Below are 23,112 nucleotides of genomic sequence, written 5' to 3' on the forward strand. Positions count from 1 at the left end.
AAGGAGTTGACGTCACCTAACGTGAGGTCAACTCCCTGCCTGCGCCTGCACGTATGGCTCAAGCCGTACTCTGCACACGGCCCGCCCCCCTCCACTAGCTGATGGCCGGCCCAGCCAATGACATTATGGAGGAGAGAGACGGTGCGCGATGTAATTCGCCCAGCGCCGGCCAGCCACTACAATGCTGTAGCTAGCTCTCCGCTGCGTTCCGGTACCGGAAACCCACGAACTGGGCGCACGGAGAGGTGCTGGTACTCTCCAGGGCCATTTTTGGAAGTGGCGGTACTGAGTACCGCCGTGTTCCGGCCCACTTAAAGCACTGGTCACGCTTCATTATAATACAACACGCCCACTGCCTTGCTACTTTGAATTACGCGGGCTTACGCCGGCCCATTTACGTTACGCCGGCGTACATATGGGAGCAAGTGCTTTGTGAATACAGTACTTGCCTCTCAATGTTACGATGGCGTAGCGCATATGAGATGCGCTACGCCTATCTAAAGATGCGCCGATCTCTCTGAATCCCGGCCATTGTGGCTAATCCAAAGAGTCAATGTAAAAGCATATATCAGAATTTATTTGTTTGCCACGATGGAGTAGACACATAGCAAACAGTACATGCATATAAAGACACATAATATTACAAACAATGTATCAAAGTCATTTACATGTTAAAAGCCATAAACAAAATGTCCAAATACGATGTCCTCAATGGTAAAAATAACTGGAATATAACAATTGTATTCAAGATAGTGCCTGAATCCAAAGATCATGTAGGTATATATGAATTGCATCTAGTAAAGCCTGATGCGTTTCATGGAATATATCCAATCTTCAGGGGGGGGTGCATGATAAATCTACAAAGAAATATAAGTATGTCAAAGTAGACCATTCGTAAACCAAAATTGAAAAAAAATTGGTAATGAATAAACGGAAGGTAAGAATAACCATCCCTTCAAAACTCAAATATCTGCTTAGTGTGGGGCACACATCGCCAGAGAGCCTGGGCAATGGAGAATGCCTGGTCCAGAAGCTGTGGTGACAGGTCTGCAGAGGACTTCTTTTGCCGCCAGTTCTCCTATCTCCGCTGATGTATTTTTCTGCTGTTTTCTTCCGCTGTCTTCTCACCCTGCTGGCTCCCCTTTCTCCACTGTCTTTCCCTCTGTTCTTCCTCCGATCTTCACCTGACGCTGGCTCCCACTCTAATGCTAGAGCTGTGGGTGTGTCACTTATATAGCAATGGGGGTGTGGCCACCCAGTGACGTCATCTGGGGCCCCCACTCCCTTGTGACATCACGTCCCATCATGCCTGGTCACAGGGGGGTGGGCCCCCCCAAATGATGCCACCGACTGGCCATGACCCCATTGCTATATAAGTAATGGCACACCCGCGGCCCTATAATTAGAGTGGGAGCCAGCGTCGGGTGAAGATTGGAGGAAGAACAGAGGGAGAAGACAGAGGAAAGAGGAGAACCAGCAGAGGAAGAAGACAGCAGAAGAAAACAGCGGAAAAAGATATCAGCAGAGAGAGGAGAACTGGCGGCCGAAGAAGTCATCAGCGGAGGGAGAAGAACCGGAGGCTGAAGACATCGCCAGAGGGGAAAAGAAATTGGAAGGAGATGAGACGCCAGAGCTGCTTTAATAAACTACTTTGTCAAAAACCTGTTACTGTTTTTATTTTTTACACTTTTTTGGGGTGAATGGGTACAATGTACCCCATACTCATTTACATAGGGTGGGGGGCTGCTTTGTTAAAGGGGGCTTCTAGATTCCAATAAGCCCCCTGCCCGCAGTCCCCGACAACCACTGGCCAGGGTTGTCGGGAAGAAGCCCTTGTCCCCATCAACATGCCCCCTGCCCCAAAGCACCAACCCCCCCTTGAGGGCATGTGGCCTGGTATGGTCCAGGAAGGGGGGCTCTCGCTCGTCCCTTCCCTTTTCCTACCCTGCCAGGCTGCATGCTCAGATAAGGGTCTGGTATAGATTTGGGGGGGGGGGGCAGCATGGGGGGTTCCCCTTGAAATCCATGCCAGACTGAATGTTCTGGTATGCTCTTGGAGGAGGAACCCTATGTCGTTTTCTTTATTTAAATTTTGGCGTGGAGTTTCCCCTCAAGATTCATACTAGACACAAAGGACCTGGTATTGCCGGGATCAAAATCAGATCCCGTTCATTTAAGTTGGATGGAAGTCAGACTTTAAGTCCCAGGGCAAAGTCAGATCAACAGTGTGAACCCAGCCTCATTCATTGGTGGTCAATCAGTTGCTGTCACTGAAAACATATTCACCTGAAAGAATTACCTGGAGTAAATGTTTAATTAACTGCTTTATAAATATGCATCTACTAAAACTGGTGCACTCAAAATCTGGTGCAGCTATGCAACATAGCCATCAGCTTCTAACTGCAGCTTGTTCAATTCAAGGGTAAGTCCACTTTCGTGAGCGGAAAAAAAATAGCAAATAAAGAAAAAATAATATAGCGCATATGATTGTGACACTATTCATTTTTTAATTGAATGTTGTGAAAAAATAGGATTTTTATAACAGCTTACCTGTAAAATCCTTTTCTTGGAGTACATCACGGGACACAGAGCAGCAATAATAATAACTATGTGGGTTATACGCCACCTATAGGTCAATGGACACTGGTACACTCAAAAGACAGGACGTCCTCCTCCCTATAAAACCCCTCCCATACAGTGAGTACCTCAGTTTTTGGAGCAAAGCAATACATATATATATATATCCCAATAAGAGGGGCGGGACCTCTGTGTCCCGTGAGCTACTCCAAGAAAAGGATTTTACAGGTAAGCTGTTGTAAAAATCCCATTTTCTTTATCGTACATCACTGGACACAGATCAGCCATAGTAATTACTTTGTGGGATGTCCCAAAGCAATGCCATCTGAGGAGAGGGAGACACAAATCAAAGCAGGCCGCCATCAGACACGAGGACCTATACTGCTGCCTGCAGCACACTGCGCCCAAAGGTGGCATCCTCTTGCCATCTTACATCCACCTGATAGAATTTTGTGAATGTATGTACTGACAACCAAGTTGTGGCCTTGCATATCTGAGTCACAGAAGCCTGGTGATGCACTGACTGCCCTTGTAGAGTGCGCTTTAACTTGAAAAGGTGAAACCTTCCTTTTCAGACCATAGGCCTGAATAACAACCTGACAAATCCACTTTGAAATAGTCAATTTTGATGCTGCCTGCCCTTTCCTGGGCCATCTGGCAGCACAAACAAAACATCAGTTTTCCGTATCTGAGCTCTAACCTTCAGATAGGCTTTTACTGCCCTCACTACCTCGAGAGAGTAATCATTTTTCTTCCGCAGAACGAGGTTCTGGAAAAGGAAGGCAGGGCAACATTTTGAGATGGAAACCTGACACTACCTTAGGCAGAAAGGTTGGGTGAGGACGCAACACCACCTTATCCTTATGAACAACTAAGTATGGCTCTTTACAAGAAAAAGCTGCCAATTCTGATACCCTTCTTGCGGAAGTTACCACAACTAAGCACACTAACTTCCTTGTCAAAGGAACCAAGGAAATCTCACGCATCGGCTCAAAAGGCTGTCTTTGTAAAACTGACAGAACCAGTTTCAAATCCCATGGGCACAAGGGTGTCCTAACCGGCAGAGCCATATGTGTTACCCCTTGTATAAAGGACCCAGACTAAAGAATGTGAAGCAAGCGGCCTTTGAAAAAAAAAAAAACACTGACAAGGCCGAAGTCTGACCCTTGATTGCTTTATTTCTACCTCCAACTGTAGGAAGGCAAGAATGACAAACTTCCGAGGATGCCATTTTTGGTTTGACACCAAGAAATATAAGCCTTCCAGACCCTATAAGACCCTTCCACTTGCTCCGTAAGTTGCGGCGGCGTAGCGTAAATGGGGCCAGCGTAAGCGCGCGTAATTCAAATGTGTAAGGGGGCGTGTTTTATGTAAATGTATGATGACCTGACGTCCGTGTACATATCCCAGTGTGCATTGCTTCCAAGTACGGCGCAACGACGTATTGGTTTCGACGTGAACGTAAATTACGTCCAGCCCTATTCGCGAACGACTTACGCAAACAACGTAAAAAATTCAAATTTTGAAGCGGGAACGACGTCCATACTTAACATTGGCTGCGCCTCCTAATAGCAGGAACAACCTTAAACCGAAAAAGCCTAATGTAAACGACGTAAATAAATTGCGCCGGGCGTACGTACGTTTGTGAATCGGCGTATGTAGGTAATTAGCATATTCTACGCCGACAACAACAGAAGAATGCACTCTAAGATACGACGGCGTAAGAGACTTATGCCAGTCGGATCTTAGGCTAATGTCTGCGTATCTTGCTTTCTGAATACAGAAAGTAGATACGCCGGCGCAGATTTGAATTTACGCGGCGTATCTATGGATACGCCGGCGTAAATTCTCTCTGAATCCGGGCCAGTATATTTACATTTTTAGGAGCTATTTTCACACCTATTTTCATCTATTGTTTAAAACTCTCTAATGAAAACAAACTCCATCCAAAACAACACTGTGACTTGCAGCCCTCTAAACAGTGGTCATCACCCCGTCCTCAGGGCCCACTAACAGACCAGGTTTGCAAGATAACTGAAATACATCACAGGTAATACTTAAAATCTGGCCTGTTAGTGGGTCCTGAGGACAGCATAAGTGTTACTTTGCCTTAGTGATCCAAGGCTACCTCAAAAGGTGAAGAAACATAACCTCCTGTTGACATGTCCAAAACATCTTCATTAGACTGGAAACTTTCACTGAAGCTTGACGTCAAATGCATTTTCTCAGGATCATCACTCTAGGATTCAATAGAAAGTGTTAAATCAAGATCAGAAAACAATATTCCGTATTTATCTCTTAAAGGAACTTGCTTAGATATGCATCATCAGGGCCGGCCTTTGGGGAGTGCGAGCTGTGCGGCCATCACAGCTCGCAGAGTCGCAGTCAGTTACAACTTACATGATCATCACAGGTCAGGCAGGTGCACAGGGGGCGCCGTTGCGCCAAAGTGTCAGACTGTTCCCCGCCCTCCTCCTCTCCTTTACACACAGAGCAGCAGATGGTAGCGTAATGCAGCTTCTAACGGCGCCAGGAGGGCACTGAAGCCGGGACTGACAGACCGAAGAAATGTTACACTAAGGCCGCCCCCCCCCCCCCCCCTTATCTAGCTCAGGCTCAGCAGCAAAGGTATGTACAGGCAGCACAGCACAGCCCACGCAAGATGAACTTATTGTTTCCAGTGGCGGAATTACCAGGGACTGCACTTGCGCCATGGCAGTCTGCCAGTGTGGGGGGGCCCTCAAGACCCCGTATCTCTCCCTGTACCTCTGGGCCGGTGTAGTGTCACAGTCTGCTGCCTATCGTAGAATGCTGCGGAAGTCCCGTGGCAGCCAACTGCGCATGCGCTATGCGTTCCAAACGCAAGTGCGATGCGTTCCAATAGATTTACGACGGTACACACCAGCGAACCCGGTATTCAGGGTGACGTGGATTTAGAGGAAAGTGGCCAGTCGGCCTCACGCTCCGCTCGCTCGCCCTCCTTGCTGTTTTTTTAACATCCTCCAATCCACTGGGATGTTAAGGAAAGAGCCTGGATGCTGACCGAGGTTTCACTGGTGTGTACTGTCGTGAATCCATTGGAACGCATCGCATTTGCGTTTGGAACGCATCGCGCATGCGCAGTTGGCCGCCACGTGACTTCCGCAGCATTCTACGATAGGCAGCAGAATGTGACAATACACCGGCTCAGGCTGGCATCTCTTACTATAAAGGGGAGGGGGGCAGCAGTCGGCAGCTCTGTGTTCCTTCAACCAGCACAGCACAGTTCACAGTGTCAGTGTATACAATGGAGAGGAGAGGGGCTTCTGACCTGAGCAGACATCAGATTTAGTTTGTCAAGTTTGTCCCTCTGCTTGTACACTCTGCAAACATGCTGGGGTCAGAGGCTCCTTCCCTCTCCATTGTATACACTAACACTCGAGAAGTGAACTGTGCTGGCTGGAGGAACATCCTGCAGATATTACAAGGAAGTATGTATAACAGCTGCTGCTTCTTGCATTCTGACTTTTCATGTAAGGTAATCCCAAGTCCGAAACTGTCCCCTCCACCTGTGACACTCTCACCTGTGACACTGTCCCCCCCACCTGTGACACTGTCCCCCCCACCTGTGACACTGGCCCCCCACCTGTGACACTGGCCCCCCACCTGTGACACTGGCCCCCCCACCTGTGACACTGTCCCCCCCACCTGTGACCCTGGCCCCCCACCTGTGACACTGGCCCCCCACCTGTGACACTGTCCCCCCCACCTGTGACACTGTCCCCCCCACCTGTGACACTGATCCCTCCACCTGTGACACTGTCCCCCCCACCTGTGACACTGCCCCCCCACCTGTGACACTGATCCCTCCACCTGTGACACTGGCCCCCCCACCTGTGACACTGGCCCCCCATCTGTGACACTGCCCCCCCCACCTGTGACACTGGCCCCCCCACCTGTGACACTGGCCCCTCCACCTGTGACACTGGCCCCCCACCTGTGACACTGGCCCTCTCACCTGTGACACTGGCCCCCCCACCTGTGACACTGGCCCCCCACCTGTGACATTGTCCCCTTGGCACAATACCCCCCTGTCATACTTCCCCCCCTCCTGAAACACTGCCCCTCCATCATTCTGCCCCCTCGTCACACTGCCCCCTTCTGTCATATTTCCCCCCCCCTGCTCTCACACTACCCCTGTCATACTGCCCCCTCTTACACGGCTCCCCTCCTTTCACAATGCTCCCTCATTACACTGCCCCCTCTTGTCATACTGACCTACAGCTCCTGTTTGTTCCATGACACACGTCGGGAGAGGAGATACCTGCTGTGTGTGATCGAGGAAATGCCATGGTGAGTGCCATGCACAGTGGGACTGCATTCATAGACAAAAGTGGGACTGCATTCATAGACAAAGTGAGACTGCATTCATAGACAAAGTGGGGCTGCATTCATATACAAAAGTGGGGCTGCATTAATATACAAAAGTGGGGCTGCATTAATATACAAAGTGGGGCTGCATTCATATACACAAGTGGGGCTGCATTCATAGACAAAAGTGGGACTGCATTTATATACAAAAGTGGGGCTGCATTTATATACAAAAGTGGGACTGCATTAATATACAAAAGTGGGGCTGCATTTATATACAAAAGTGGGACTGCATTAATAAACAAAAGTAGAGCTGCATTTATATACAAAAGTGGGACTGCATTAATAAACAAAAGTAGAGCTGCATTTATATACAAAAGTGGGGCTGCATTCATAGACAAAAGTGGGGCTGCATTCATATACAAAAGTGGGGCTGCATTTATATACAAAAGTGGGACTGCATTAATAAACAAAAGTGGGGCTGCATTTATATACAAAAGTGTGACTGCATTCATATACAAAAGTGGGGCTGCATTTATATATACAGCGGGGCTGCATTCATATACAAAAGTGGGACTGCATTAATATACAAAAGTGGGACTGAATTCATATACACAAGTGGGGCTGCATTCATATACAAAAGTGGGACTGCATTCATATACAAAAGTGGGGCTGCATTTATATACAAAAGTGGGGCTGCGTTCATATGTACAGTGAGGCTGCAATGATGGGCAGTGATGAGGCTGCATTGATCTCTTGTACCATGTCTCCAGTCTCTGACCATCCCTTGTACCATGTCTGCAGTCTCTGACCATCTCTTGTACCATGTCTGCAGTCTCTGACTATCCCTTGTACCACGTCTGCAGTCTCTGACCATCTCCTGTATCATGTCTGCATTCTCTGACCATCTCTTGTACCACGTCTGCAGTCTCTGACCATCTCTTGTACCATGTCTGCAGTCTCGGACCATCTCTTGTACCATGTCTGCAGTCTCTGACCATCCCTTGTACCATGTCTGCAGTCTCTCACCATCTCTTGTTCCATGTCTGCAGTCTCTTACTATCCCTTGTACCACGTCTGCAGTCTCTGACCATCTCCTGTATCATGTCTGCATTCTCTGACCATCTCTTGTACCACGTCTGCAGTCTCTGACCATCTCTTGTACCATGTCTGCAGTCCCTGACAATCGTCTACAAACTATGGGATAGATTTATGGCATTTATATTTAAATATTTTTTACTAGTAATGACGGCGATCATTTATTTTTTAGCGGTACTGCAACATTGCAGCGGAAACACCGGACACCTAATTGAGTCCTGTAAGCAACACCTTATTTTCTGGCAGTGCCCCTCCCGAGACTAGACTCTGGATCCGCCCTTGCACCCGATTGGATCCTGACACTCCATGTGACTCCAGAAACCATCTTGGGTCAGGCAGAGCCTACTTAAGGCCCTGGCTCCCAGGCTTGGTGCACTTTTTGCGAGTTGGTACAGTATGGACAGGTGCCTGCCTGTTAGGGACAGTACTAGCGGTAGGGAAAGTGTAGGGCTGCAAGATGGGCAGGTTGCATTTCTGCTCTCTTTAGAGACGCTGTCAATCTGGCTGATACCTGCGCTGCTCACACCACTGGAAACTGTGAGTGCCTCCAGTTGGGCAGCCTTCCCACTGAGTTTGTTGTGAACTGTTGTTGTGCTATTTCAATACTTCTAGGTGCTACTACTATTGCACCTGACTGTGTGAGTTATTGCTGCTGCACGGCGCTGCACCCCACCTACACATGCTTTCCTATCTCTCTGAAAGGACTTACCTGTTTCATCCCTTGTCAATCATATCACTTGCTATGCTGACTATAGATATGTATATGTCTGTTTGCTGCTGTTTCCTTGCAGTATGTGATTAGGTTATACTTACTTCAAACTGCACCTAAGTGTACATACCCGGAATGCAGTAATTAGTAAAAAGTACAAGCAAAAAGGGAATGAAACAGTAATATTACCTGTTCACAGGGGTCCCAATCCACATCATCTACACGTGAAGAAGAATTTGACGTTTCTTTCGGGAACGTCTCCGAAGCGTCTACAGTCTGAGACTGAAAACTTTTATTAACACGTTCTAAGAAAAAAAAAAAGGGTTACAGTTACTGCATCCACTATTTTTATGCTGCTTATGCTAATCTTTCAGTGTTTATTAGATGCTGTATACTTATAGCTAGATTCAGAAAGAGTTAGGCCGGCGTATCAGTAGATACGCCGACCTAATTCGGAATCTGCGCCGTCCTAAGTTTAAGTGTATTCTCAAACTGAGATACACTTAAACCTAGCTAAGATACGACAGCCTGCACCGTCGTATCTTAGGCTCCATTCACATCTATGCGACAACGGCGTACGGCGTACGCGGCGTATTTTGCCGCGAGTGTGAAACTTTTTTTTTTTTTTTTTGACAAAGCATTCCCATTGCTGTCAATGGGCGAACGCCAATGTCGCCTGAAAAAAAGTGTGCGGGACTTTTTTTCAGGCGACAGGCGTTCGGCGTCTATGAGATGTGAATCATCTCCATAGACAGCAATGGGAATTCTCCCCTCTAGCGGCAGAAGCGTCCGGCGTCGGGCGTTTTGTCGCATAGATGTGAATGGAGCCTAAGGGTGCAATATTTAGGCTGGCCGCTAGGTGGCGCTTCCATTGAGGTCGGCGTAGAATATGTAAATCACTAGATAAGCCTATTCACAAACGTACGTGCGCCCGTCGCAGTAAAGATACGCCGTTTACGTAAGGCATTTTCAGGCGTAAAGTTATTCCATCAAATAGCTGGACTAGTCAATGTTAAGTATGGCCGTCGTTCCCGCGTCGAAATGTGAAAATTTTACGTCGTTTGCGTAAGACGTCCGTGAATAGGGCTGTACGTAGTTTACGTCCACGTCGAAACCAATACTTCCTTGCGGCGTACTTTGCCGCAATGCACACTGGGATATGTACACGGACGGCGCATGCGCCGTTCGTAAAAAACGTCAATCACGTCGGGTCACCCCCCATTAACATAAAACACGGCCCCTAAACCCTCCATGGCAGTGTGTATACTAGGTCTCATAGAACAACTGATTCCCACTGTGGCAGGTCGTACTCTGGTCGGGTTGCTTCTCTTTTATGCCCGCAAGGCCATAGCCCTTAGCTGGCGTAAACCTACTCCTGCTCCTCTCTCCCTGTGGAAGCAATTGGTCAACAACAGCCTGCCTCTTTACAAAGATTGCTATGCTAATAGGGGTTGCCCTCAAAAATATGATAAGGTTTGGTCCAAATGGCTGGCGGATCCTTCCACAGCCGCAGACCCAAACTCCACTTAATTCTTTGTTCCCTGATGTTGTATAGGATCCTACGACTGTAATGTATCGCGTGTCTCTGAGCTACAGGGGCTTTTTGTCCCCCCCCCTTTTTTTTTTTTTTTTGCCCGGAGTTGTCCTTCTACCCGTGAACAATGGCCCGCTGAGACCATTGTGATGACTTGAGCTCCCCACCTTATTTTATGTAACCAGATTGCTTCAAATCATATTTCGGTATGTACCTTAGCCAATTTTTGTCATGACCAATGTCTGTTGTTTTCTTCGTTCTGTTGAATGTTTTAAAATTCAATAAACAGATTTACAAAAAAAAAAAAAAAACACGGCCCCTCAGCCTAATTTGAATTAGGCGCGCTTAAGCCGGCCACATTTACGCTATGCCGCCGTAAGTTAGGAGTACTTTGTGAATACAGTACTTGCCTATCTAACTTAAGGTGGCGTAGCGTAAATACAATACTCTACGCCGCCTTAAAGATGCGGCGGTCTTTATGAATCCAGCTATTAAAGTGGAACTTCACTGCAAATGAGCACTACAAACCAAAAACATATTTAATATTTTTTTTAATATTCAAAGCAAACTCCCCCATCCATCTATGTTGACAAGCTTTATTTTGCTAAGAAATTACTTTGAAAAACACATTTTTGTTTTGGGCTTATTGTCGCTTTAAAAATCAAAATAATTTGTCACCCACTCAAACTATCCAATTGGATGGAAGAGGCTGACCACTACACATTACCTAATTAGCATAGGTAGGGTTTTGGTAATAGCAATCTTCAAAACATTGTATGAGTTATGGATATAAAAGTAATGCTCCGTACACACGACCGTTTTTAATGGTCTAGAAAAAACAACGTTTTTTTCAACCCGATTCTTGTTAAGCCGGCCTTGCCTACACACGATCGTGAAAAAAAAAGATCACTCTAGCAAAGCGCGGTGACGTACAACACGTACGGCGGCATTATAAAGGGGAAGTTCCATTCGGATGACGCCACCCTTGGGGCTGCTTTTGCTGATTTTGTGTTCCTAAAAGTTTGGTGAGAGACGATTTGCGCTTTTCAGTCTGTTACAGCGTGATGAATGTGCTATCTCCATTACAAACGCTAGTTTTACCAGAACGAGCGCTCCCGTCTCATAACTTGCTTCTGAGCATGCATGTTTTTTTCACGTCGTTAAAGCCCACACACGACCATTTTTTACAACGTTAAAAACGACGTGAAAATTTAGAGCATGTTCGAAATTTTTAATGGACATTTTTTACGTAAAATATGAAAAATGCTCTGGAGCCCACACATGACCGTTTTTAATGACATTAAAAAAACATGTTATTTTTTACATCCCGAAAAACGGTTGTGTGTACGCGGTATAAGAGTAATGGTCTCAGCTGTTGTTCTGCTATGCAATCCAAACTCTAAAACTCTATGCGTCTGAGAACCATAGCACCATAAAAGAGACCCAAATATGAATAACTATCTTAAAAGCTAAAATGTTTGATGTTGAGGAACCTTCTTTTTTGCCACCAGGGTTTTAGAGAAGGTTTTATGAATGTGTGCAGGTTGTGAGTTATTACTTTTTTTCCAGATTGGTACTAAGAGTGTAGACCAGGTTTTCTCAACTAGGGTTCCTCCAGAGGTTGCTGGGGTGCTGTGAGCAATGAGTAACGTCTGTCTCTCAGATAAGTTCCCACTGAAACCATTGAGTATATCCCCTATTACGACAAATGCAGCAGTGCTTTTTATACATATTTTATATGTGTTTGATTTAATTTTTCATATGACTTCATTCACTTGGGATTGTTTGGTGTCCACTAGCCCTGAGAGCCTGAATCTGGAGTGTTCTGATAAGTTGGGCTAATCTTACCCCCATATCAATCAGAAGTAGAGTTATGCCGCGTACACACGACCGTTTTTCCTGTCATGCAAAAACACGACTTTTTTCTCAACGTGATTCCTCTCAAGCCTGCCTTGCATACACACAGTTGAGGAAACAAAACGCTTGAGCAAAGCGCGGTACGTACAACACGTACAACGGCACTATAAAGGGAAAGTTCCATTCGAATGGCGCCACCCTTTGGGCTCCTTCTGCTAATCTCGTGTTAGTAGAAGTTTGGTGAGAGACGATTCACGCTTTTCAGCATCACGCTTTTCAGTCCATTACAGCGTGACGAATGTGCTATCTCCATTACAAACCCTAGTTTTACCAGAACGAGCATTCTCCCGTCTCATACTTAAGCATGCGCGTTTTTTTTCCCCCTCGGTTTTCGAGATGAGAAAAAGAACAACGGGAAAAAACGACGAGAAAAAAATAGAGCAGGTTCTAAATTTTTTGCGGGCAGTTTTTTCGTCAAGAAAACTGCCATGGAGCCTACACACGACCGGTTTTCAAGACCAATCTAAAAAATGGCAGTTTTCTCGTCATGAAAAACAGTCGGTGTACGTGGCATTAGGGTTTGTGGTTCTTACCCTTTTTTAGTATATAAGAATTTAATGGTGCAGCAGACATTCAGCTCTGAGAAAGAGGTGACACCCTCATTTTGGACCTGAGCCACAAACCCTATTAAAAGTGTATAGGACCCAAACTTGAACAATCAAAAGTCCCCATTTTGAAAGCTTATATGCAAGTTATTGGCCATAAAAAGGGTATGGGGTCCCGGGTACTGCCCTGGGGGACATGAATCAATGCAAAAAATAAAATCTTTTAAAAAGGTCATTTTTACAGGAGCGGGGATTTTAATGATGCTTAAAGTGAAACAATAAAAATAAAAAAATACTTTAAATATAGTGCCTGGGGGATCCCCAGTCTATCTGTAAAGTGGTGCATCTGTATCGTGTATAGAACCTGCTGCAGCAAAACTGACATTTATAAAGCAAAAAAAAATAAAAAAATTTAAATTGCTGGCAATACAATACACAAATGTTAATACAAATGGCATTTTTAAAAAAACGGTGTGGGATCCCCCATTATCCATACCAGACCTTAATTCAAGCATGCAGCCTGAGCGATGAGCCCGCGTCCCCCTTATGAGCCATACCAGGCCACATGCCCTCAAACTGGGTGGGTGCTTTGGGGGCGAAATGCACCCACACTGCAGCGCACCACCATACACATGGTGTGCACTATGGCGAGCAACAATAAAAAAAGTAATATCTGAGTTTTATTGTTTAACCACTTAAGACCCGGACCATTATGTAGGTTATGGACCTTGCCCCTTTTTGCGATTCGGCACTGCTTCGGTTTAAGTGACAATTGCGCGGTCGTGCGACGTGGCTCCCAAACAAAATTGGCGTCCTTTTTTTCCCACAAATAGAGATTTCTTTTGGTGGTATTTGATCACCTCTGCGGTTTTTATTTTTTGCGCTATAAACAAAAACAGAGCGACATTTTTGAAAAAAAATGTATATAGGCCGATACGTATTCTTCTACATATTTTTGGTAAAAAAAAAATCGTTTATCGATTGGTTTGCGCCAAATTTATAGAATTTACAAAATAGGGGCTAGTTTTATTGCATTTTAATTAATAATTATTTTTACTTTTATTAATAATTATTTTTTTACTACTAATGGCGGCGATCAGCATTTTTTTTTGTGACTGCGACATTATGGCGGACACTTCGGACAATTTTGACCAATTTTTGGGACCATTGTCATTTTCACAGCAAAAAGTGCTATAAAAATGCATTGTTTACTGTGAAAATGACAGTTGCAGTTTGGGAGTTAACCACTAGGGGGCGCTGAAGGGGTTAAGTGTGACCTCATATGTGTTTCTAACTGTAGGGGGGCGGGGCTGGACGTGTGATGCCATTGATCATCTTTCCCTATATCAGGGAACAGACGATCAATGACAGCGCCACAGTGAAGAACGGGGAAGCTGTGTTTACACTCACCTCTCCCCGTTCTTCAGCTCCGGTGAACGATCGCGGGACACCGGCGGCAATTGGGTCTGCGGGTCCCGGGGGCACGGTCACGTGATTGTGCCCAGCCGTGCCATTCTTTCGACGTATATTGGCGTGAATGGATCCTTAAGTGGTTAAAGGTGTGCTGTCAGCAATATTAAAATGATTTGGCTACCTTAATGATGCAGGGTACTGCACATGTACACTAATGCAATGCGTAGTGTGTTTGGGCCTTTAGATTATATTACTGGCAGGCAACCTGTTGAGCACCAGGAGGATAGAATATAGATTTCAGAGCCTGAAAACACAACAAAACGCATCTGATGCCTATATTTCTTTAATGAGGAGAGTATCATAAGTGGGCATTGGCATGAGAGGATTGCTAGAAAGTAGAGTTACACTTCAAAATAGTATTTATATTGTTAACTACTTGCCGACCAGCCGCTGCAGTTCTACGGCGGCAGGTCGGCTCCCCTGTGTGAGAGCCCGTAGCTCTACGTCCCTGACTCCCATGCGCGTTGCCCGGTGGGTGCGATCGCCGCCGGGCAACCGCGATTGCTCGTTACAGAGCGGGTACCGGGAGCTGTGTGTGTAAACACACAGCTCCCGGTCCTGTCAGGGGGAGAAATGCTGATCTTCTGTTCATACAATGTATGAACAGAGGATCAGTGTTTCCCCTAGTGAGGCCACCCCCCCCTACAGTTAGGACACACCCAAGTAACATACTTAACCCCTTCCCCGCCCCCTAGTGTTAACCCCTTCCCTGCCAGTCGCTTTTGTATAGTAATCCAATGCATTTTTATAGCACTGATCGCTATAAAAATTACAATGGTCCCAAAAAATGTGTCAAAAGTGTCCAAAGTGTCCGCCATAATGTTGCAGTACCGAAAAAAAATCGATATAACTTTTGTGCAAACCAATCAATAAACGTTTATTGCGATTTTTTTAACGAAAAATATGTAGAAGAATACGTATCGGCCGAAACTGAGGGAATTTTTTTTTTTTATACATTTTTTGGGGATATTTATTATAGCAAAAAGTAAAAAATATTTGATATTAGCGCAAAAAACTAAAAACCGCAGTGCCGAATCGCAAAAAGTGCTCTGGTCTTTGACCAGCAATATGGTCCGGGAGTTAAGTGGTTAAAGTATAACTAAAGGCAAAACTGTTTTTAGTTTTGGATAGAGCGGGTGAGGAATTAGAACACCTTTCAGGTTTGTATTGCTGTCTGTGCTCCCATAAGGGAGATTCACCCTCTCTATTTGTTCTGTGCACCATTATGATTGAAAGTGAAAGTAAATCCCAAATTTTGGGTTGTCCCCAGAAAAATAATAGATGGGAAATTTTTCAATGGGGACACTAGTTCTGGTGACCTGGTGGTACTTAAAGTAGAGGTTCACCCTAAAAACGATTTTTTTAACATTAGAGGCAGCATCGTAAGGGCATATACTTTTGGCAAGTTTTTTTTTCTCTGTACATACCTTTATATTCTTTTTTTTTTCTCAAAAAAGGATGTTTATTGAATAATATGGCAAAAATACATGGTTACATACATTTTATTTTTGTCAGTTTTGTTATCCGTCCATTATACCTTTATATTCTGATTTGGTCCAGGGCTTCCGCGTTCTGATGACTCCGGGACTGGGCGTTCCTATCCCTGGCTCAGGCTTCCGATGCTTGCGGGACTGGGCGTTCCTATCCTTTCGTTGGATGATTGACGGCTTGTGAAACAGGTGACCTGTCGCACAACGCGCGTCACCAGATTTCCGGAAATACCCGAGCTAAGAGTCGGCACTATACGGCGCCTGCGCCCGCCGTGTAGAGCTGACTGCGCAGGCGCCGTATAGTCCCGACTTGCAGCTCGGCTATTTCCCGACATCTGGTGATGCGCGTTGTGCGACAGGTCACCTGTTTCACAAGCCGTCAATCATCCAACGAAAGGATAGGAACGCCCAGTCCTGCAGTCATCGGAACCCGGAAGCCCTGGAGAAAAACAGAATATAAAGGTATGTACAGAGCAAAAAAAAATAAAAAAATACGCCGAATGTAAATGCCCTTACTATGCTGGATCTAATGAGTGTAAAATTATTATTATTTTTTTTTGGGTGAACCCCCGCTTTAAGAAATTCCCTTAATTTGGAGAGATTTTCTTACTTCCTGTTTGGCAGAAGATGGGACCAGAAGGCGAAGGCAAATTTCCCCAATGGGACGCAGGTGGCAAAAAATAAACTGACAGGGGTTATAACAATTCCCTTGCTATGTCCAAAAAAAAAAGTTAGTTCTGCTTTAATATTTCGATTTTTGTTTACTTGGTGTGCATGGTTTTACCACTTACCTTTCTTTTGATCTTGCAAGAAAAGTATTGGGTCCATTTCCTGGCACTTTTTAATATTATCTATTTTTTGGGACAGCTGATTCTTCCTTTTCTCTGCCTTCTGGATCAGATCAGGGACTGAGAATAAAGACCAACCTTCCTGTATGGAAGTGTCACCAGGAACTTTCAACTCGAGAACCTCCAACAGTTTGTGAAACAGCTCTGTATCAGAAGCCGCCTGTGCCTCACCGCAGCACTTTAGAAGTTCCTCAATGTTTTTTTCCTTGCAGGTTAGTTCCTTTTGGACGTTCCTCAGATCATTTTTCTTTTTCTCAGCTGCCTTTGTTACTTTTTCCACCTGGTGGCCTTTGTGTTCGCCATATATGCAGCACAAGGAGCAGACACAGACATCATCATCAATACAATAATGTTCAAGGACTTTGTTATGAATGGAGCATTTTCTCTCCTTGAAGGAAGTGGTGGGTTCTATTAGGATGTGTTCCTTTTCTTTGCTATGTACATTTAGGTGAATATTACATAAGAGAGCTTCACACAGCAGACAAGATTTAACAGCATCTTCAGTAGTCTCAGTACAGTAAGTACAGTTCATCTCTCCGTTCTTTGGCTTTGACCATCTCGGTTTAATAATCCTCGCCACCTCGCGCAGGGCACAGTTAACTTTCAGCTTTGGTTTATCTTCAAATTTGTGCTTACAGTTGGGACATGTATATTTCCCTTGCGATTGACTGTTCCATGATTTCTCAATACATTTCATGCAGAAATTATGACCACACATCAGAGTTGTAGGGTCAGTAAAAACTTCGAGGCAAACTGAGCACTTCATTTCATTTTTCAGATCAAATGTCATCCTTAAAAAAAAAAAAAAACAATATCTTAAATTTAGCTCACTCTATTACAACATTGAATCCTATTTTAACATCACAAAACTTTAGGTTTCCACTCAAACTCCTGTATGTCCATCTGGTGATTCCTGTAATGGGTGCTGGGGGGGGGGGGGCAGGAGTCTAACTCCTCATATTCAGGGCTGTCTTAATGAGGGGGCACACCTGGGCACTGCCCAGGGGCCCCCAGCAGCATAGGGGGCCCCTGCACTTTCCCCAAAGCAGCTGGTCCTTGAGCCCACGCTGCTCCAAAATTGGGGGCCCCATGATGGCACTGAGAGTGATGGATACACAGGGGAAGCAGGCTGGCAGCGGTGCGCCATGCTGTGCAGAACGATACCTATTATTTCATAGCCAGCAGGGAGGTGCAGGGCCGGAGCGCCAGTGATGCTCTGGGGTGTAGAGGGGTCAGAGTGCCGGGGGATATCTGGGATGTAGAGGGGTCAGAGTGCTGGGGGGGTATCTGGGGTGTAGAGGGGCCATAGTGCTGGGGGATATCTGGGGTGTAGAGGGGTCAGAGTGCCGGGGGGATATCTGGGATGTAGAGGGGTCAGAGTGCTGGGGGGGATATCTGGGGTGTAGAGGGGTCAGAGTGCTGGGGGGATATCTGGGGTGTAGAGGGGTCAGAGTGCTGGAGGGATATCTGGGGTGTAGAGGGGTCAGAGTGCTGGGGGGGATATCTGGGGTGTAGAGGGGTCAGAGTGCTGGGGGGATATCTAGGGTGTAGAGGGGTCAGAGTGCTGGGGGGATATCTGGGGTGTAGAGGGGTCAGAGTGCTGGGGGGATATCTGGGGTGTAGAGGGGTCAGAGTGCTGGGGGGATATCTGGGGTGTAGAGGGGTCAGAGTGCCGGGGGATATCTGGGATGTAGAGGGGTCAGAGTGCTGGGGGGGTATCTGGGGTGTAGAGGGGCCATAGTGCTGGGGGATATCTGGGGTGTAGAGGGGTCAGAGTGCCGGGGGGATATCTGGGATGTAGAGGGGTCAGAGTGCTGGGGGGGATATCTGGGGTGTAGAGGGGTCAGAGTGCTGGGGGGATATCTGGGGTGTAGAGGGGTCAGAGTGCTGGAGGGATATCTGGGGTGTAGAGGGGTCAGAGTGCTGGGGGGGATATCTGGGGTGTAGAGGGGTCAGAGTGCTGGGGGGATATCTAGGGTGTAGAGGGGTCAGAGTGCTGGGGGGATATCTGGGGTGTAGAGGGGTCAGAGTGCTGGAGGGATATCTGGGGTGTAGAGGGGTCAGAGTGCTGGAGGGATATCTGGGGTGTAGAGGGGTCAGAGTGCTGGGGGAGATATCTGGGGTGTAGAGGGGTCAGATTGCTGGGGGGATATCTAGGGTGTAGAGGGGTCAGAGTGCTGGGGGGATATCTGGGGTGTAGAGGGGTCAGAGTGCTGGAGGGATATCTGGGGTGTAGAGGGGTCAGAGTGCTGGGGGGATATCTAGGGTGTAGAGGGGTCAGAGTGCTGGGGGGATATCTGGGGTGTAGAGGGGTCAGAGTGCTATGAGGATATCTGGGGTGTAGAGGGGTCAGAGTGCTGGGGGGGATATCTGGGGTGTAGAGGGGTCAGAGTGCTGGAAGGATATCTGGGGTGTAGAGGGATCAGAGTGCTGGGGGGATATCTGGGGTGTAGAGGGATCAGAGTGCTGGGGGGATATCTGGGGTGTAGAGGGGTCAGAGTGCTATGAGGATATCTGGGGTGTAGAAGGGTCAGAGTGCTGGGGGGATATCTGGGGTGTAGAGGGGTCAGAGTGCTGGGGGGGATATCTGGGGTGTAGAGGGGTCAGAGTGCTGGGGGGATATCTGGGGTGTAGAGGGGTCAGAGTGCTGGGGGGATATCTGGGGTGTAGAGGGATCAGAGTGCTGGGGAGGCATCAGTCTAGCAGATATATTATATGCACAGAACAGCTTTGTTACTTTATGTATGTAGTATTTTCCCCACTGTTTATTTGCTGTACAGAATGATCGTTTATGTAGTTAATGCGGAGCTCCGCTTGTCTGCCTCCTACCTACTTGATGTCTGTTTACCTGCACTGTCTCCGGATTAGGGGCCCCAGAGCATTACTTTGCCCAGGGGCCCGTGATGCTATTAAGACGGCCCTGCTCATATTTATAAAGAAAGCACACCTAGCAAAGCCATTAGTAAACATGTGAAAGCATCCTCAGCCAGCTTCATCCAAAGCTTATCTCCCAACTCATTTCACCCCACCCACCGGGCTTAATCATGGAGCAGGGTTGTTCGTGACATCATCACGCATAAAGAATTGCACCATTAATTCATCATTAAAAATTTAAGGAATCCATATACACTTTTATTGGGACTGGTTGTGTATTGTATTTTATAATAATTTATTTACACTTGGGCCCTTTATTTTTGCATGATTGCTTTATGAAATTTCAAGCATCTTGCAGTGTGTGCCTCTCCATTCTCCCTCCACACTCCGGCTCCTTGGTTTCCTCCATTCTCCCTCCACACTCCGGCTCCTTGGTTTCCTCCATTCTCCCTCCACACTCCGGCTCCTTGGTTTCCTCCATTCTCCCTCCACACTCCGGCTCCTTGGTTTCCTCCATTCTCCCTCCACACTCCGGCTCCTTGGTTTCCTCCATTCTCCCTCCACACTCCGGCTCCTTGGTTTCCTCCATTCTCCCTCCACACTCCGGCTCCTTGGTTTCCTCCATTCTCCCTCCACACTCCGGCTCCTTGGTTTCCTCCATTCTTCCTCCATACTCCGGCTCCTTGGTTTCCTCCATTCTCCCTCCACACTCCGGCTCCTTGGTTTCCTCCATTCTCCCTCCACACTCCGGCTCCTTGGTTTCCTCCATTCTCCCTCCACACTCCGGCTCCTTGGTTTCCTCCATTCTCCCTCCACCCTCCGGCTCCTTGGTTTCCTCCATTCTCCCTCCACACTCCGGCTCCTTGGTTTCCTCCATTCTCCCTCCACACTCCGGCTCCTTGGTTTCCTCCATTCTCCCTCCACACTCCGGCTCCTTGGTTTCCTCCATTCTTCCTCCATACTCCGGCTCCTTGGTTTCCTCCATTCTCCCTCCACACTCCGGCTCCTTGGTTTCCTCCATTCTCCCTCCATACTCCGGCTCCTTGGTTTCCTCCATTCTCCCTCCACACTCCGGCTCCTTGGTTTCCTCCATTCTCCCTCCACACTCCGGCTCCTTGGTTTCCTCCATTCTTCCTCCATACTCCGGCTCCTTGGTTTCCTCCATTCTCCCTCCACACTCCGGCTCCTTGGTTTCCAAATCAGATGCAAAATTTGTTCTCATCAGTAAAGAGGACTTTGGACCCCTGAGCACCAGACCAGGTGTGTTTTTCTTTAGCCCAGGTAAGATGCTTCTGACGTTGTTTGTTGTTCAGGAGGCCTGACAAGAGTAATATGACATTTGAAGCCCATGTCCAGGATCCGGCTGTGTGTGAAGTGACTCTTGATGCTCTGACTCCAGCCTCAGTTCACTCCTTGTGAAAGTCCCCAACACTTTTGAATGGCCTTTTCCTGACAATCCTCTCCAGGCTGCTCATCCCTGCTGCTTGTGCACCTTTTTATTTTTTCTTTGATACAGCACTTTGGGAACATCCAACTTCTTTTGCAATTACCTAAGGCTTTCCCTCCTTATGGAGGGTGTCAATCATAGTTTTCTGCACAACTGCCAGGTCAGCAGTCTTTCCCATGATTGTGATTCCTACTGAACCAGACTGACAGACCATTTAAAGCAGGGATCTCAAACTGGCGGCCCTCCAGCTGTTGCCAAACTACAACTCCCATGAGGCATTGCAAGGCTGACAGTTACAAGCATGACACCCATAGGAAGAGGCATGATGGGACTTGTAGTTTTGCAACAGCTGGAGGGCCACCAGTTTGAGACCCCTGATTTAAAGGCTCAGGAAACCTTTGCAGGTGTTATGGCTTAATTAGCTGATTGGAGTGGGACACTTTGAGCCGAGAATATCGCACCTTTTCACAATATTCAAATTTTCTGAGATTGTGGATTTGGAGTTTTCATGAGCTGTAAGCCATAATCATCACAATTATGACAAATCACGGCTTGAACTATCTTGCTTTGCATGTATTGAGTCTCTCTCATATATTAGTTTCACCATTTAAGTTGCATTAATGAAATAAATTAACTTTTGCCCGATATTCTAATTTTCGAGTATCTCCTGTATGTGTCCATGACACTTCTTTCTGCATGTGTGTGTGTTGTTTTTTTTTTTTTTCCTTTTTAATTAATTTTTTACATTTTTACAGTCTTTTTAGGGGGGCTGATGTTTCACTTTTGAGATAGAAAAAAGAGAATGAGGACACAGAGCTCTCAATCTCCTTTTCCTCTGCAACTGCACTGTATGAATGAACAGGAAGTTCTCCCTGTTCATTCACAAACTAAAGATATAAAAAACTATGCTTTACTATGCTTTCATTATAAATGATGACAAGAGTAATCGATACTGATCACTTACTGTGTTCATACATTAATGAAAGGAAAGGGGTCACTAAACATGATGGCATGTTCACTGACCCCTGCTCTCTGTCCTGAAACTCAATCCCCCATGTGCCCATAGCTGATGAAAGCTGGCGGGGAGGGAGAAGAAGTTGAGGGATTTGAGTGGTGAAGGGGAAGCCTGCAGAGAAATCGGAGGACACAGTGAGCAAGGGGACAAGAGCAGGCACAAAGAGCAGCTGTGGGAACACAAGGATCAGCCACTGATCACACCTATTCTTTTATTCAGCAGTGTCCGGAGAACAGTTCTGCTATAAGTTCATGGTCACTGAAGCAGCCATGAGCTTATAGCAAAGGAGGAATGCAAAAAATGTGAGGCCTCGTACACACGACAGAGTTTCTCGGCAGAATTCAGCGAGAAACTCGGTCAGAGGCGGATTCTGCCGAGAAACTCTGTCGTCTGTACACTTTTGGCCCGATGGAGCCGCCGAGGAACTCGTCGAGAAAATAGAGAACATGTTCTCTATTTTCTCGTTGTTCTATGGGAGAAGGCTCCTCGGCGGCTTCATCCCTGAACTCGACGAGGAACTCGATGTGTTTGGCAAGTCGAGTTCCTCTGTCGTGTGTACGAGGCCTGAGTCATACTGACTTGGCGAGCTGGAAGCACTTCTGTGCCGCCATATGCCTTGTCTTGTGTAAGATAACCATAACTGTCTGATTCCGCCCACAGACTGGATAAATCTGCACGATCTTACCTGCATGACTGTGTATTCTCTTCCTTAGAAGACACTTGATGTTTAGGTCCTGGAAATTAAAATAAAAAACAGTACATTATATATATACATACTATATATTTAGCTTGTAAAGTGTTCTACTTTGCTATAGTGTCACATCACTATTACTTTACACCAGGGATGGACTGGCCATTGGGACTACAGGGAGTTTCCCGTTGGGCCGATGGCTCAGTGGGCCGGCTTCAGTGACAGCGGCCTGGGAGTTTCTCACTTCTGCCTAATCTTGTCCCATGAGGGGGGGGGGGGCACCAAACTGATTCTTTGCCCCAGGTGAAATAATGTCTAGCTTCCCCACTGGTACTACCTATAAGTACCAGTACCAGCCATTCTACTCTAATAAAGTAAAACGGCTAGTGGCTAGTGAAGGGGGAGAGGTGGCTTGGGTGGCCGGGGGGTGCGGGAGTTGTCTGGCCGCTGTGGGAGAGACCTGTCAAAGTGGGCCAGTCTGGATGAAGTCCAGGGCCAAATTTTTGTCCCAGTCCAGCCCTGCTTTACACCCTCCAACTCCCAG

The 23,112-nt window shown here is 46.7% G+C and overlaps 1 protein-coding gene across 1 annotated transcript in view; it reads right to left on the bottom strand.

Moving 5' to 3' along the window:
- LOC120944337 overlaps positions 1 to 23,112 on the bottom strand; it is a 110,671-nt gene that overhangs the window by 52,261 nt on the left and 35,298 nt on the right. The window contains exons 9-12 of the mRNA XM_040358389.1: positions 22,563 to 22,611; positions 16,485 to 17,332; positions 8,924 to 9,039; positions 4,706 to 4,816 (exon numbers count right to left, since the gene is read on the bottom strand). Coding sequence (XP_040214323.1) covers positions 4,706 to 4,816; positions 8,924 to 9,039; positions 16,485 to 17,332; positions 22,563 to 22,611 — 1,124 coding nt within the window. The remainder of the gene's footprint in view (positions 1 to 4,705; positions 4,817 to 8,923; positions 9,040 to 16,484; positions 17,333 to 22,562; positions 22,612 to 23,112) is intronic.

This window comes from Rana temporaria, chromosome 6 (assembly GCF_905171775.1).
Source record: "Rana temporaria chromosome 6, aRanTem1.1, whole genome shotgun sequence".
Classification (NCBI taxonomy): domain Eukaryota; kingdom Metazoa; phylum Chordata; class Amphibia; order Anura; family Ranidae; genus Rana; species Rana temporaria.